Source organism: Alexandromys fortis, unplaced genomic scaffold (assembly GCF_014885135.2).
Source record: "Alexandromys fortis isolate MF-2015 unplaced genomic scaffold, M_Fortis_MF-2015_v1.1 scaffold_29, whole genome shotgun sequence".
NCBI classification, from domain to species: Eukaryota; Metazoa; Chordata; class Mammalia; order Rodentia; family Cricetidae; genus Alexandromys; species Alexandromys fortis.
Window position 1 is genome coordinate 4,667,727 of NW_026067891.1, and position 13,023 is coordinate 4,680,749.

A 13,023-nucleotide genomic window follows, 5' to 3' on the forward strand; every position below is an offset into this window, starting at 1 on the left:
TCCAGGTTGCCTTACAGCTGGGATTACACCTGTGTGTGGCTCACTAGCAGGCTTTTGTTTTGTTTTATTTTTGTTTGATTTTGGTTTTTGAAGAAAAGATTTCTCTATTTAGCCCTGGCTGTCCTGGAACTATCTCTAAAGACCAGGCTGGTCGCAAACTCAGACATTCCCCTACCTCTGCCTCCTGAGTGCTGGGAGTAAAGGCGTATGCCACCACTACCTGGTATCACTAGCAGTTTTTAATGAAAACATTTTCATCTCTATGGAAGTTAATTTATACATTTCTGTCTTTCATGGGTTTTAAAAAATCTATTCTATTTTTAGAAATATTTACCTTAGGTGATCACAAATATTTCCCCTGCCTTTTCTCCTGGGAACATTATTATTTTAGCTTTAAATTAGGCATAGAATTGAACTAGGAATTATTTGGGGTGTGACTTGATAACGTGTCAGTATTCACTTTCTTGCACATGGCTGTCCATTGGGATACAAGTATTTATTGAAAAGATTTTTCTTTCCACATTGAATTATTTGGGTTTCATCACCAAAAGTCAACTGACTTTAATTTTTCTACATTCCCAGTTCTGCTTCAAGGATCTATTGTGTCTTGATGCCAGTACCATATTGTTGGGATGGCCGCTGGGGATTGCCGTAGTTTTGCAGAATGTTTAACTTTGTTCTGTTTTTTTTTTTTTTTTAAGACTATTTCAGTTATTAAAGGTACTTTGGCCGGGCAGTGGTGGCGCACGCCTTTAATCCCAGCACTCAGGAGGCAGAGGCAGGCGGATCTCTGTGAGTTCGAGACCAGCCTGGTCTACAAGAGCTAGTTCCAGGACAGGCTCCAAAGCCACAGAGAAACCCTGTCTCAAAAAACCAAAAAAAAAAAAAAAGTACTTTGATATAAACTTGTCAGTTTCTATTTACGAACCTGTTGGAATGCCAGTCCATAATTTTTAAGAATGTACTACACTAATACAAGAAGTTAATCATAGGGAGAGAGGAGGTGTATGAAAAGCTCTCTGCACTTCCTGCCCTTAGAAGTGGGTCCAGCAGTCCCAGTCTAACTCCAGGTATTGCAGCCCTTGCCGATAGCTAGAAAACATGCAGCCTCGTGAAAAGCTTTAAGAAAAAATAACAGTTAATCCATTCTCCATTTCTTCACTGACAGAAACTGAGGTAATAAATGTTTACAGTTGCTGGGCTGAAGAGGTGGCTCAGAGTTCCTGAGTTCAATTCCCAATAACCATGCAGTGGCTCACATCCATTTGTAATGAGATCTGGTGCCCTCTTCTGGCTTGCAGGCACACATGCAGGCAGAACACTTTATACCTATCTTTAAAAAATAAATGTTTACAGTTGTTTTAAGATGCCCAACTTTGGTGACAATCTGTGTTGCAGTATAAACAACAAATGTACCAACTTTTATAATCCTCCTGAAAGACAAATTAGCCACAAGTAATAACGAGTTATGTTAGGATAAGTTCCCAGAAATAAAAAAGTGACTCAAGGGTTATGAACATCACCTAACTGGGCGGTGGTGGCACACACCTTTAATCCCAGCACTCGGGAGGCAGAGGCAGGGCCAGCAAACTATTCTTAGAAAGCCAGGTAGTGCACTTATGCCCATGTCACAGACCCCCCAAAGAAGACCACCACAGAGCCGTTATCCAATGCAAACACACACACTGGGGTTTATTGATTACAAGGTAGCTCAGACCATAATCCAACACACCAATGATGCAGCAGGTCAGCCTCCAGCCCTTGGGGATAAGGGGTTTTTAAAGTGAAAACCGCACGCAGGGTGATGCAAATCTTGGCATTTCGGGATTGGGCAAAGGCATACAACATTTGAATTCCTTGGTTGGAGTATAAGGAAATTACAAAACAGTGGCTGTCAGCAGACAAGAATTTCAAAACAGCAGTTAATCGGATACCCACAGGACATTTGAAGCAAGCAGATGTTGTCTGGACACTCTGGTGGGTCACTTTGACCAGGACAGGCTCAGTTTCTAGAAAATGTTTATGTCTTTGCCGTAGCTGCATTCACACACACACACCCAGTTAGGCCCTGTCTAAGATGAAATTCTTTATCATAATGGAATTTATTCTGCTCCTTCCACAGTTAGGAGGCAGAAAAAGGCAGATCTCTGTGAGTTAAGGCCAGCCTAGTCTACAAAGTGAGTTCCAGGACAGCCAGAACTACATAGAGAAACCCTGTCTCAAAAACAAAAACAAACAAACAAAAACGCCAGATAGCATTTATACTATATAAGCTTAGACAATCAGGACATTATATAGGTACTTATGTACTCAACATGTAATCATTTCAAAATGCAAAACCATTCTAAGTTCAGGACAGGGAAAAAGTAGGCCTTGGCTGTTCTGAACAGTATACTAACCAGTGCTTGTTAAGCTCCTGGTCTATAATCTTTCCTTTCTTTTTTTCAGTATTTGGTTTTTGTTTTTTGGAAACAGGGTTTCTCTGTGTAGCCTTGGCTGTCCTGGAACTCACTCTGTAGACCAGGCTGGCTTCAAACTCACAGGATCCACCTGTCTCTGCCTCCTGAGTCCTGGAATTAAAGGTGCGTGGCACCACTGCTTGGCCATTGTCAATAATCTTAATGTTTTTTTAAAATTTTTAGTTTTGCTTATAAGATTAACATATTATGTTGTTTTAATTTTCATGTAGTACTTTTTAAAACAAAGTAACAAACATCTAATCACAATAGTGTTGCATGCTATCTTTAGAAAAGACATTGGTGAGTTAACACGGTGCTCAGAGCCCATGCTCCCCACTGTACAACTTAGACGTAGCACCCTTCGCCGTCATTGTTCTCAGTCTAGCTCACATCTTCCCAAGTAGTATGTGAATGTCATTGTTTAAACACAAACAAAATGAAATGGGTTGTGATTTTGAGACTTTGTTTTTGCTTTGGTTTAGAGTTTGTAAGTCGGCTGATTCTGGCACAAGTATCTTAACTGAGAAGCGACCCTCTGTTCAACATTGTCCCCGAATTCACAGAGTTCCTGTTGACAGAATGAAATGTCTTCACTCAAGAATCTTTTCAGTGCAGTCTGGCCTGTCAATCAAACTAAATACTGGAGTAAGCAGCACATTTCAAATACATGGGGGAAATGTGGTTTAATGGATGGGGTCCTGCTGTTGATCTGTCAAGAGCTGGGTTTAGAGTGGCTGTGGTGGCATATGGCTTTAATCCCAGCACTCAGAAGCCAAAGGCAGACGGATCTCTGTGAGTTTGAGCTAGCCTGGTCTACATAGTGAGTTCCATGATAGACAGGGCTAGGTAGAGAGAGGCTGTCTCAAAAAAAATAATAAAAGAACTGGGTTTGGTAGCACATGCCTATAATTCCAGTGCTTGAGAGGCTGAACCAGGAAGACTCTGAGTTCAGGGACAGCCTTGGTTACATGTAAAGATTCCGTGTCAATAAAACAAGATAAAGAATGGGTCTATGACGTTTCAGCAGGATCACCCAGCCTGCTCTAGCTCAAAGGCAGAAGTGTCTTACTTAGGGTTACTGTTGCTGTGATGAAACACAATGACCAAATATAAAGGAAACATTTAATTCATAGGAGACCTGCCCTTTCCTGGATGGAGACAGAAAAGGAGGGGATTGGAGGGTGGAAGTGGGGAGTTGAGGAGAGGGACTGGGAGGGGAGGGTGCGGGAAAGACTGTGCCTGGGATGTAAAATAAATAGATGAATTTTAAAAGAGAAAGCATTTAATTGGGGGCTTGTGTACAGTTTCAGAGGATTAGCCCATTTCCAGCATGGCAGAGAGCATGGCAGCCCACAGGCAGGTGTGGCCCTGGAGAAGTCACTGAGAACTTTCGTATCCGTGGCAGGAGGCAGATAGAGAGAGGGAGAGGGAGAGAGAGAGACTAGACCTGGCAAAAGCCCACCCTCAGTGACTCACTCCCTCTGACAAGGCCACACCTCCTAAGCCTCCCTAAGAAGTCCACCAACTGGAAAGCAAACACCCAAATATGGTGGTGGTGCACGCCTTTAATCCCAGCACTCAGGAGGCAGAGGCAGGCGGATCTCTGTGAGTTCGAGACCAGCCTGGTCTACAAGAGCGAGTTCCAGGACAGGAACCAAAGCCACAGAGAAACCCTGTCTTGAAAAACCAAAAAAAAAAAAAAAAAAAAAAAAAAGCAAACAAATATATGGAACCTATGGAGGCCATCCTCATTCAAGCCACCACAGTGGTGATTAGCCCAATTGAGGAACAGTATCCAAAACATCCTAGCAGGGGGCTGGCCTTTCTTCCTCAGCTAAGAGACTGAAAGAACTACTTGAACTGCCCAAATCCATACTCTGTGCGGTATAGTTGCTCATGTGCTGCACCCACCAAGAACTTAAATTTTAAGCATTAGTGGTGATGGTGCACGCCTTTAATCCCAGCACTTGGGAGGCAGGTGGATCTCTGTGAGTTCGAGGCCAGCCTGGTCTACAAAATTAGTTCCAGGACAGCCAGGACTGTTACACAGAGAAACCCTGTCTTTTGTTGTTGTTTGTTTGTTTGCTTGTTTTTTGAGACAGGGTTTCTCTGTAGCTTTTGGAGCCTGTCCTGGAACTAGCTCTTGTAAAACAGGCTGGCTTCGAACTCACAGAGATCCGCCTGCCTCTGCCTCCTGAGTGCTGGGATTAAAGCCATGTCCCACCACCACCTGGCGAGAAACCCTGTCTTGAAAAACAAAAACAAAAAAAATTATTTTAAATTTTAAAAAACGTATTTATGCAGTAATGGGGAAGTTCATCCATAAAGCCTATGTCTGGGGTTGGGGTCAACCCTCTGCTGCTCAAAATCCTTAGCAAGGCATTACCTGGTGCCCTGTGGCCATGACGCACCTTTGAAGGTCCCTCCCCAGCGCTGCTTGTGAAGTCCTTCTATGTCCACTCTCGGATTAGCTGTAGCAGACCTTTGGAGAGCGTTGAAGTAGGTGTCCAGCGCATCAAGGGTAGAAACTCATGCTTGCTTGAGACCTCTAGTGACTTGTTGATATTTGGCCAGGGATTCGAACGAGGCTCTTTCCACAGGGCTCCTGGCAAGGGGCCGTGTGATAGGCACTAGAGCTTGGTCTGGAAGGCCTTTCACATGTCCAGTCATGCTGCCCCAGAGAAGCCAAGTGAGCACACGCAGCGCTGGCCCCGAGGCTTCCCATACCAGGCTTGTGTCTGCCCCTAGGACCTCAGGGCATGTAACTGTAGACTGATTTTGACTGTCTCGGCCACAAGGCCATGCTATGGGTCCTCCCTATTTATACAGATTATCTAACTAGAGGTGGAACATGCAAGTTAAAGATTACTTCAAAATTAAGTTGTACCCATCATCTAGAGATTTTGTTTTTATTTTTGCTTTTGTTTTCATGACAGGGTTTCTCTGTGTAGTCCCGACTGTCCTGGAAATCACTCTAGACCAGGCTGGCCTCAAACTAACAGAGATCCACCTGTCTCTGCCTCCTGAGTGCTGGGGTTAAAGGTTTACGTCACCACCCTGCAATAATGTTCCACTCCGTAGCCCTGGGCAGCCTGGAATTCACTGTGCAGACCAGGATGGCCCTGAGCTGATAGATTTACTCCTGCCTTTGTCTCCTGAATGCTGGAACTAAAAGTGTGTGTTACCCGGCAAGAATTTTTTTAAAGAGTTATTTATTTTTATGTGTGTGATATTTTCCCTCTGTGTATGTCTGTGCTCCTCATGTGTGCCTGGTGTCCGTGGAGGTCAGAGGAGAGTGGCAGATTCCCTGAACTGGAGTTATAGTTGCTGTGAGTCGCCTTGTGGGTACTGAGGATTAAACCTGGATCCTCTTGCAAGAGCACCCAGCGCTCTTAACTAATGCGCCATTCTTCCAGCCCCTGATTTTTTTTTTATGTTGTAACAAATGAAACATCCACCAATCTGCCATATTTTCCCATCAAATTTAAATTTTTACAAGTCAGGGGGAAATGTTATTGTTTGTATCTGGTATCCGAAGTGCGGTAGGTTCTACCCACAGAAGTGTTCAGGTCGGAGCTCCTCTTGCTGCTCGTTAGCAGGATGAAATCATGAGGAGTCCTAACCTGAAGCAGAGGGAAGTGGGCCACACAGGGGAGGATTGTCGGTGGGCGCGAGGTGGGCTACGCAGTGGAGGACTGTAGGGGCGAGTGAGGTGGGCCGTGCAGTGGAGGACTGTAGGGGCGAGTGAGGTGGGCCATGCAGTGGAGGACTGTAGGGGCGAGTGAGGTGGGCCGCGCAGTGGAGGACTGTAGGGGCGAGTGAGGTGGGCCGCGCAGTGGAGGACTGTAGGGGCGAGTGAGGTGGGCCATGCAGTGGACTGTCGTGGGCGTGAGCAGACGCTGCTTCAGTGCGTCCAGGTTCCGCCTCTATGATGACACAGCACCTGCCTTCTTTTTGAACCCTAGCTCTGTCTTTTCTGCCAACAATTCTATGCCATGCTCCTGAAGAAGGTCACATATTCTTGGCGCAACTGGAAGCTGATGTTATTTGTGCAGATTCTGCTGCCTCTGATGATCATTATGTTAAGCCTCACTTTTTTTGACTTCAAATTAAAGAAAATGGAAAACGTACCCTTGGAGCTGACTTTAAAAACATATGGTCAGACTATTGTGCCATTTTTTGTTTCTGAGAATTTCCACTTGGATCCTCAACTTTCAGATAATTTTAAAAAGATGCTCGTGGCTGCAGGACAGATTCCTTTGCATCTTCAAGGTAGGCACCAGGACCAGGAGCTGAGCGGGAAGTAGGGAAACTGCGTATTTCTGGACCCCATGGTGCGCTCTGAAGTCAGACTGACTATCTGAAGCTAAGGAAGACGTCCTTTAGACTCTGGATAACAAGAAGGGGAGGACGCCTAGAGACGAGACCATTGTCTCTCCAGAGGTTGTGGAGTCTTTCATTTGTTTGTTTGTTTCGCCTTTTTAGGACAGGGTTTCTCTGTATCTTTGGCTGTCCTGGAACTCTCTCTGCGGACCAGGCTGGACTCAAACTCAGAGATCCGCCTGCCTCTGCCTCCAGAGGGCTAAGGTTATTGTGTGTGGTGCCACTGCCTGGCCGAGGTTGTGGATTCTTTAAGAAACTGATCGTAATGGAAGGTCCTCAGGTAGCTGATAGCATATTCCTGAAGGGAGTGCAGATACCCAGACCCGTCCTCATCCTTCTTCCCTTCCCATGAGGGGACATGTCTGCATTTCCACACGCTCCTTTCACGATGCTTCACCACAGGCCCCAGCGCAGCACGGCCGACAGACCATGAACTGAGCTGTTAGCCAAGACAAATCTCCCTCTCGGGTATTCGTTACAGTGACCAAGAGCTGTCTTAACACACTGTGCCTCTCAAAACTTGTTTCTTCATACATCAGATTGGGAGAAGCCTGCTTTGCATTGTCGCTGGGACAGTTTGATAATGACCATTTTGTATAGTTGGAGTCCAATGTAATAATGTCAAGGTTATTTTTTTTAAGATCACTAAAGGTCTTTTTCAACTTTAAAGCATAGCGATGTGGCACTGTGTGCTGAGAATATAGAGAGAACAGAATTAGTACAGCCCTCAGGGAACTTCTGATCCAAAGGCCTATCGACAACAAGGTCAGAGCCTGTGGGAGGGAAACCCCACGGTCAGAGCCTGCCACCTGAGTAGGACTGGCTGGTGGGAAGGGAAGATCACTAAAAGACATTCTAAACAACATGGAGACCTGTAAGCTTAAGGAACCCACAGGTACAGAGAGAATCTAAAGACACGAGGCCAAGAGTCTGGAGAGTGACTAAATAGTTTTCTCTCCCTCTGTCAGAATGTACCAGGAAAGAAGATAGGGATCACCCTGGCACGTGGCGCTAAGAGGAGGAGTTCAAGAGTGAGGGCCTCCATTTGGCTTCCGAGGAGAGCTTCATGTTGTGTGTTGGAACATGGTAGACAGGAGGAAGGAATTTCAGGAGGAAGAAAAAGCTTAATCCACTGTCATAATATCTCACTGCTTCCAAAACTAACCACCTCCAAAGAGAAGTAACCCACTCTGGAGCAGCAATGACCACTAAGGGTCAAGCATGTAACCCACACAGTCGTCCGCAGCAAAGTTCTCGCCGCCTTTCTGTGTGTTACACTGGGACTGACTTTCTATAATATAGAAAACGGGTTCTAAGCCAGGCATGGTTGCACATGCTTTTAGTCTCAGCACTCAGGAGGCAGAGGCAGGCCAGTCTCTGTGAATTTCAGGCCAGCCTGGGCTACATAGTGAGACATCTCAAAAACAAACAACAAAACAAAACAGAAAGTACATTTTATAGTATTTGGATGTGTGGCTTTACCTAAAAGTCAGAGTCCCAGCAAGTTGGTAGGTCTGAGTATACTATTATTAAGTACAGAGAAACTATATAGGAGGTGAAGGGTTTTGTTTGGGATCACATGATCCAGAAAGACGTTATGGGGCTAGACCTGGTTGAGGTGGTAGGAAGGGGAAAAGCAGTTGGAATCAAAAGGACTTAAGAGGTGGAAATTTGGAGATCATCTGGAATTCGTATAGAACAGGGCAGGAGGGTTTTAGCTTTTGGATGTATGTGAGGTTGGTGGTAGGGTACCCAGAAGGAACAGAAGACTGGAGGCGTTGGGAGTGGGGGCTCGTGATGAATGCACTGTGTGCCATGGGGTCTGGTGTGATATTTTCTCAGCAATTCTTTGTGTACCTTTGGCTCCCTTCTAGGTCCTGTAGAGGACTTCCTACTGAAAAAGTCAAAAACGTCTCCTGAGGATTTTGATAAGCTCTATGTGGTGGCAGCTTCTTTTGAAGACGTGAATAACCGCAGCACGGTGAAGGTGCTGTTCAACAACCAGGCATACCATTCCCCTGGCCTGGCTCTGGCTCTGGTGGACAATTTTCTCTTCAAGTTTCTTTCCGGTGCCAATGCTTCCATTACCACAACCAACTACCCTCAACCGCAGACTGCCAAAGAGCTCTCCGAGAGTATCTTGTACCAGTACGTTAGCTTCCTCCCCCAGCTTCAAGCTTTCCCATCTGTAGGGACTCTTGCTGCTCTTCACAGGTTTCCTTGAGCTGTGGCCTCATGTTCTGTCTTTCACAGGGGCCCTAAAGGACATTACCTTGTCGTCAACTTTCTTTTCGGAATAGCTTTCCTGTCGAGCTCTTTCTCTATCCTGACCGTCACAGAGGAGAACACTAAGTCTAAGCACATCCAGTTTATCAGTGGCGTCAGCGCAGCTGCTTTCTGGCTCTCGGCGCTGCTATGGGATCTCCTTTCTTTCCTTGTCCCCACTCTCCTGCTAGTGGTGAGTACTGGGTGGTGCTGGGCTCACGCTAGTGGGCCAGGGACTCCCCTAAAAGTCCGGTATACAGAACCAGAACCAGCTGGGAAGTTGAACTTGGAGTCAGTCCTGACTAGAAAGGCAGATACAAAAGCTCTCTCACCACCAACTGTGGTCAAGTTCATTTAGGTTTAATATCTTCAGAAATGGGCTCCCTTGAGCTAGGGTGTTTATGTAGCACCCACAGAACTGCTGCCTCCAGTCAATGAGAAACAGTGTTTTGGAGATGTGTGTGTATGATTCAGAAGTAGGTAACCAGAGTACAGGGGTGAAGAACTTAGATGTAGTTGAATCAAGTAGTCCGAGAGTTCCCCGATTATCCCGTGCAGAGTGGGTCATCCCCTGCTTTGTTCCGTGTGTTTTATCGGCATCTCTTGGTCCTTTATTTGCTTCACTGTTACTGAGACTCAGGGCGGCTTTAGTTCACAAGCGAATGCCTGAGAAGGACTGTTAACGCTTGTTTTAAATCCTGAGATGTCGGGCCTGTGAGAGGGCTCGGTGAGTGAAAGTGTTTGCTCGCAGGCCTCCTGGCCTGAGTTTAATCTCTAGATCATATAAGATGGCAGGAAGAACCAACTCGAGAGTGGTCCTCTGTCCTCCACCCACACATCCCTGGCACACACGCAGCAACTCCACCCCACCTGCACAAATACATAAATTAATTAAAGCAGAAAGAGTACTGTCTTCCTGGCACTCACTGACTTTTCCAAAATTTTCTGTTTCTTAAGCTGGTGTTTTTATGGTACAAGGAGGAAGCGTTTGCACATCACGAGGGCACCACGGCAGTGGTCTTGATCATGATGCTGTATGGCTGGGCCACCATCCCTTTCGTCTACACAGTCAGCTTCTCTTTCAAAAATCCCGGTAATGCATGCGCTAAGCTGGTGGTAATGCTCATCTTCCTGAGCATCTGCCCCACTGTGCTTGTCACGGTCACAAGCGATAAAGGTGAGATCACATCTAGGTCTTGTCTAAATCTCTGCTCTAACAACCCTGGTTGTTACACACTCAGAAATGTGTGTCTACCTACCAAAGACCCGTGAGGAAATGTTCACAGGTGCTAGAGGCTGAAGATTCCCACCTGGAGTGTGCCAAACACATCTCCACAGGGGATGGACAAACAGTTCAATCAAATCACTCAGTAGATTATTGCTCAGTTTAAGAATGGACTACATTGAGCAGAAGAGTCTGCTACATCTTGGGTTAAATCCATGAACAGACAGAGTGGAAGGGGCTGCCTCTGGGTTATTGGGAAGGGGCTGACTAGACAGACAACCTGCCAGGGAACTTTGAGGATGAAGAGTGTTCTTGATCTTGAAGGGGTACTTACTGGTTTATACGAACTTACGTATTTACTGATCATTGTTCACCTGTGAGCCATGCATTTCACTGAAATGTAGTGTTCTTTAACTTAACAAAAAAAAAAGATGAGTCAATTAATGAGCCAGCATCGGAGGATGGGCTCCTGGTAAGAAAGAAACTAAGGCTGAGTTGATTTACAACCTACACCTGAAACTGACATTGTCATGTTTGCACTACCAGGTCTGGATCGGGGTGGACAAAATGCCTGGGAAGTTACCTCTTTTTATTAGGATTTATTTTATTATCATGGGTATGTGTCTGGGTTTTCTGTGTGAATGTGCACAGACGTGGGGGTTCACATGGAGGTCAGAAAAGGGCATCGGATCCCCTGGAACCAGGCTGACAAGTGACTGTGGACTGTCTGACACAGTTCCAGGGAGTCAAACTCCAGCCCCAGGAAGAGTAGGAGGTTCTTAGCTGCTGACTTCCTTCCAGCCCTACAGTGCTCATTCGCCTTGTGCCTCACTTCAGACTGAGTTTTCTTCACTTCCTCTTCTTTCTTTATTTTTAAAAGTAATTTTTAGCCGGGCGGTGGTGGCGCACGCCTTTAATCCCAGCACTCGGGAGGCAGAGGCAGGCGGATCTCTGTGAGTTCGAGACCAGCCTGGTCTACAGAGCTAGTTCCAGGACAGGCTCCAAAGCCACAGAGAAACCCTGTCTCGAAAAACCAAAAAAAACAAAACAAACAAACAAAAAAAAGAACAACTGACTAGACCGAAGATGTGGCTGAGTGGNAAACCAAAAAAAAAAAAAAAAAAAAAAAAAAAAGTAATTTTTATTTGGGGGGTTGGCGAGATGGGTCAGCAGTTAAGAACACTGGCTATTCTTCTAGAGAACCCAGGTTTTACTCCCAGCACCCACATGATAGTTCACAAATATTTGTAACTCTGGTTCCTGAGGTCAAGGTACTAAAAATACACACAGGCAAAACACTCATACATATAAAAATTAAGAAAAATTATTTTATATGCATAAGTGTCTGCCTGAATGACTGTATGTACATTGCTTGCATGCCTGGAACCCAGCCAGAAAGCTGTGTCAGACTCCTCGGAACTGGACTTCAAATGCTGTGAGCCGCCATGTCGGTGCTGGCTGTCTGTCTGTCTGAGCTCACCTCCAACCCTTCCAGCTCTGTTCCCACAACCCTCCTGTAGCCATGCCCTTGGATGTTCTCAGACACAATGTGCTCTTCAGGCTCATCTGCAAGAACAAGGATATGGAGTAACAGATTGCAGGAACCAAGGAAAGCAAAGTACTCGTGGCTTAGAGTTTGAAGGGATAGGGAGTCAGCGCCAGGAGAGGAGGAAGCCAGGTTTCTGCTGGAGACCTGGGAGTAGGATGGTCTGGACTAAAGTGGGTTAGGAGGAACGGCGAAGTGTGCACTTTGACTCATGCAGGTAAACCAGTGCTTTCTGTTCTCTCTGCAGACCTTGGCTATGCGGAACTCTCCGACTCCTTGGATCATGTGTTCCTCGTACTTCCTGGACACTGCCTGGGGATGGCTTTTTCCAATTTGTACTATAACTTTGAGCTAAAAAAGTTTTGCGATGCTAGGAACTTGAGTGATATTAAGTGCAATGATGTTTGTAAGTATTATGAATGAAATTAGCCAATAACAGTTTTATTTAGTTTTGTTTCATGTGCTTAGGTGTTTTGCCTGCAGATATGTCTGCATAGGGTGTTGGATGTTCCTGGAACTGGAAGTTGTGAGCTGCCATGTGGTTGCTGGGATTGATCCCAGGACCTCTGGAAGAACAGCTAGCACTCTTAACCACTGAGCCATCTCTCCACTCCCAATGCTGATGACATTTTAATACTGATACGATTTACATAATATGATTTTATTTTTTGGTTGTTTTTTGATACAGGCTTTCTCTGTGTAGCACTGGCTGTCCTGGAACTCGCTCTGTAGACCAGGCTGACCTCCAATTCACGGAGATCCATTTGCATATGCCTCCTGAGTGCTAAGATTAACGGTGTGCACAACCACTACCCAGATGATTTGTCTTTTTTGAGACAAAAGTCCATGTATCCCTGGCTGTCCAGGAACTCACTACTATTTAGACCAGGCTACCCTTGACCTTGCAGAGATTTACCCAGTTACAAGCCTGTGCCACCCCACCATGATGTAACTCATTGCAACATTCACCTTTTGTATGAAATGACATGGTATTTGCAGATAAGCCATGCATATCTGCACATCCCCCCGCCCCCGTGCATGAATGTGTGTGTGTGTGTGTGCTGCTTAGGATCTAACACAGAGCCTTGTGCACACTAGACGAGTGTTCTGCCATTGAGCTATACCCAGACTGTTCCCACATACTT

At 45.7% G+C, this 13,023-nt stretch overlaps 1 protein-coding gene across 1 annotated transcript in view; it reads left to right on the forward strand.

Moving 5' to 3' along the window:
• Window positions 1-13,023, forward strand: part of LOC126513188 (ATP-binding cassette sub-family A member 17-like) — a 72,004-nt gene that overhangs the window by 46,215 nt on the left and 12,766 nt on the right. The window contains exons 17-22 of the mRNA XM_050161472.1: window positions 2,942-3,104; window positions 6,425-6,731; window positions 8,717-8,990; window positions 9,096-9,300; window positions 10,065-10,284; window positions 12,126-12,284. Of these exons, the coding sequence (XP_050017429.1) occupies window positions 2,942-3,104; window positions 6,425-6,731; window positions 8,717-8,990; window positions 9,096-9,300; window positions 10,065-10,284; window positions 12,126-12,284 (1,328 nt within the window). The remainder of the gene's footprint in view (window positions 1-2,941; window positions 3,105-6,424; window positions 6,732-8,716; window positions 8,991-9,095; window positions 9,301-10,064; window positions 10,285-12,125; window positions 12,285-13,023) is intronic.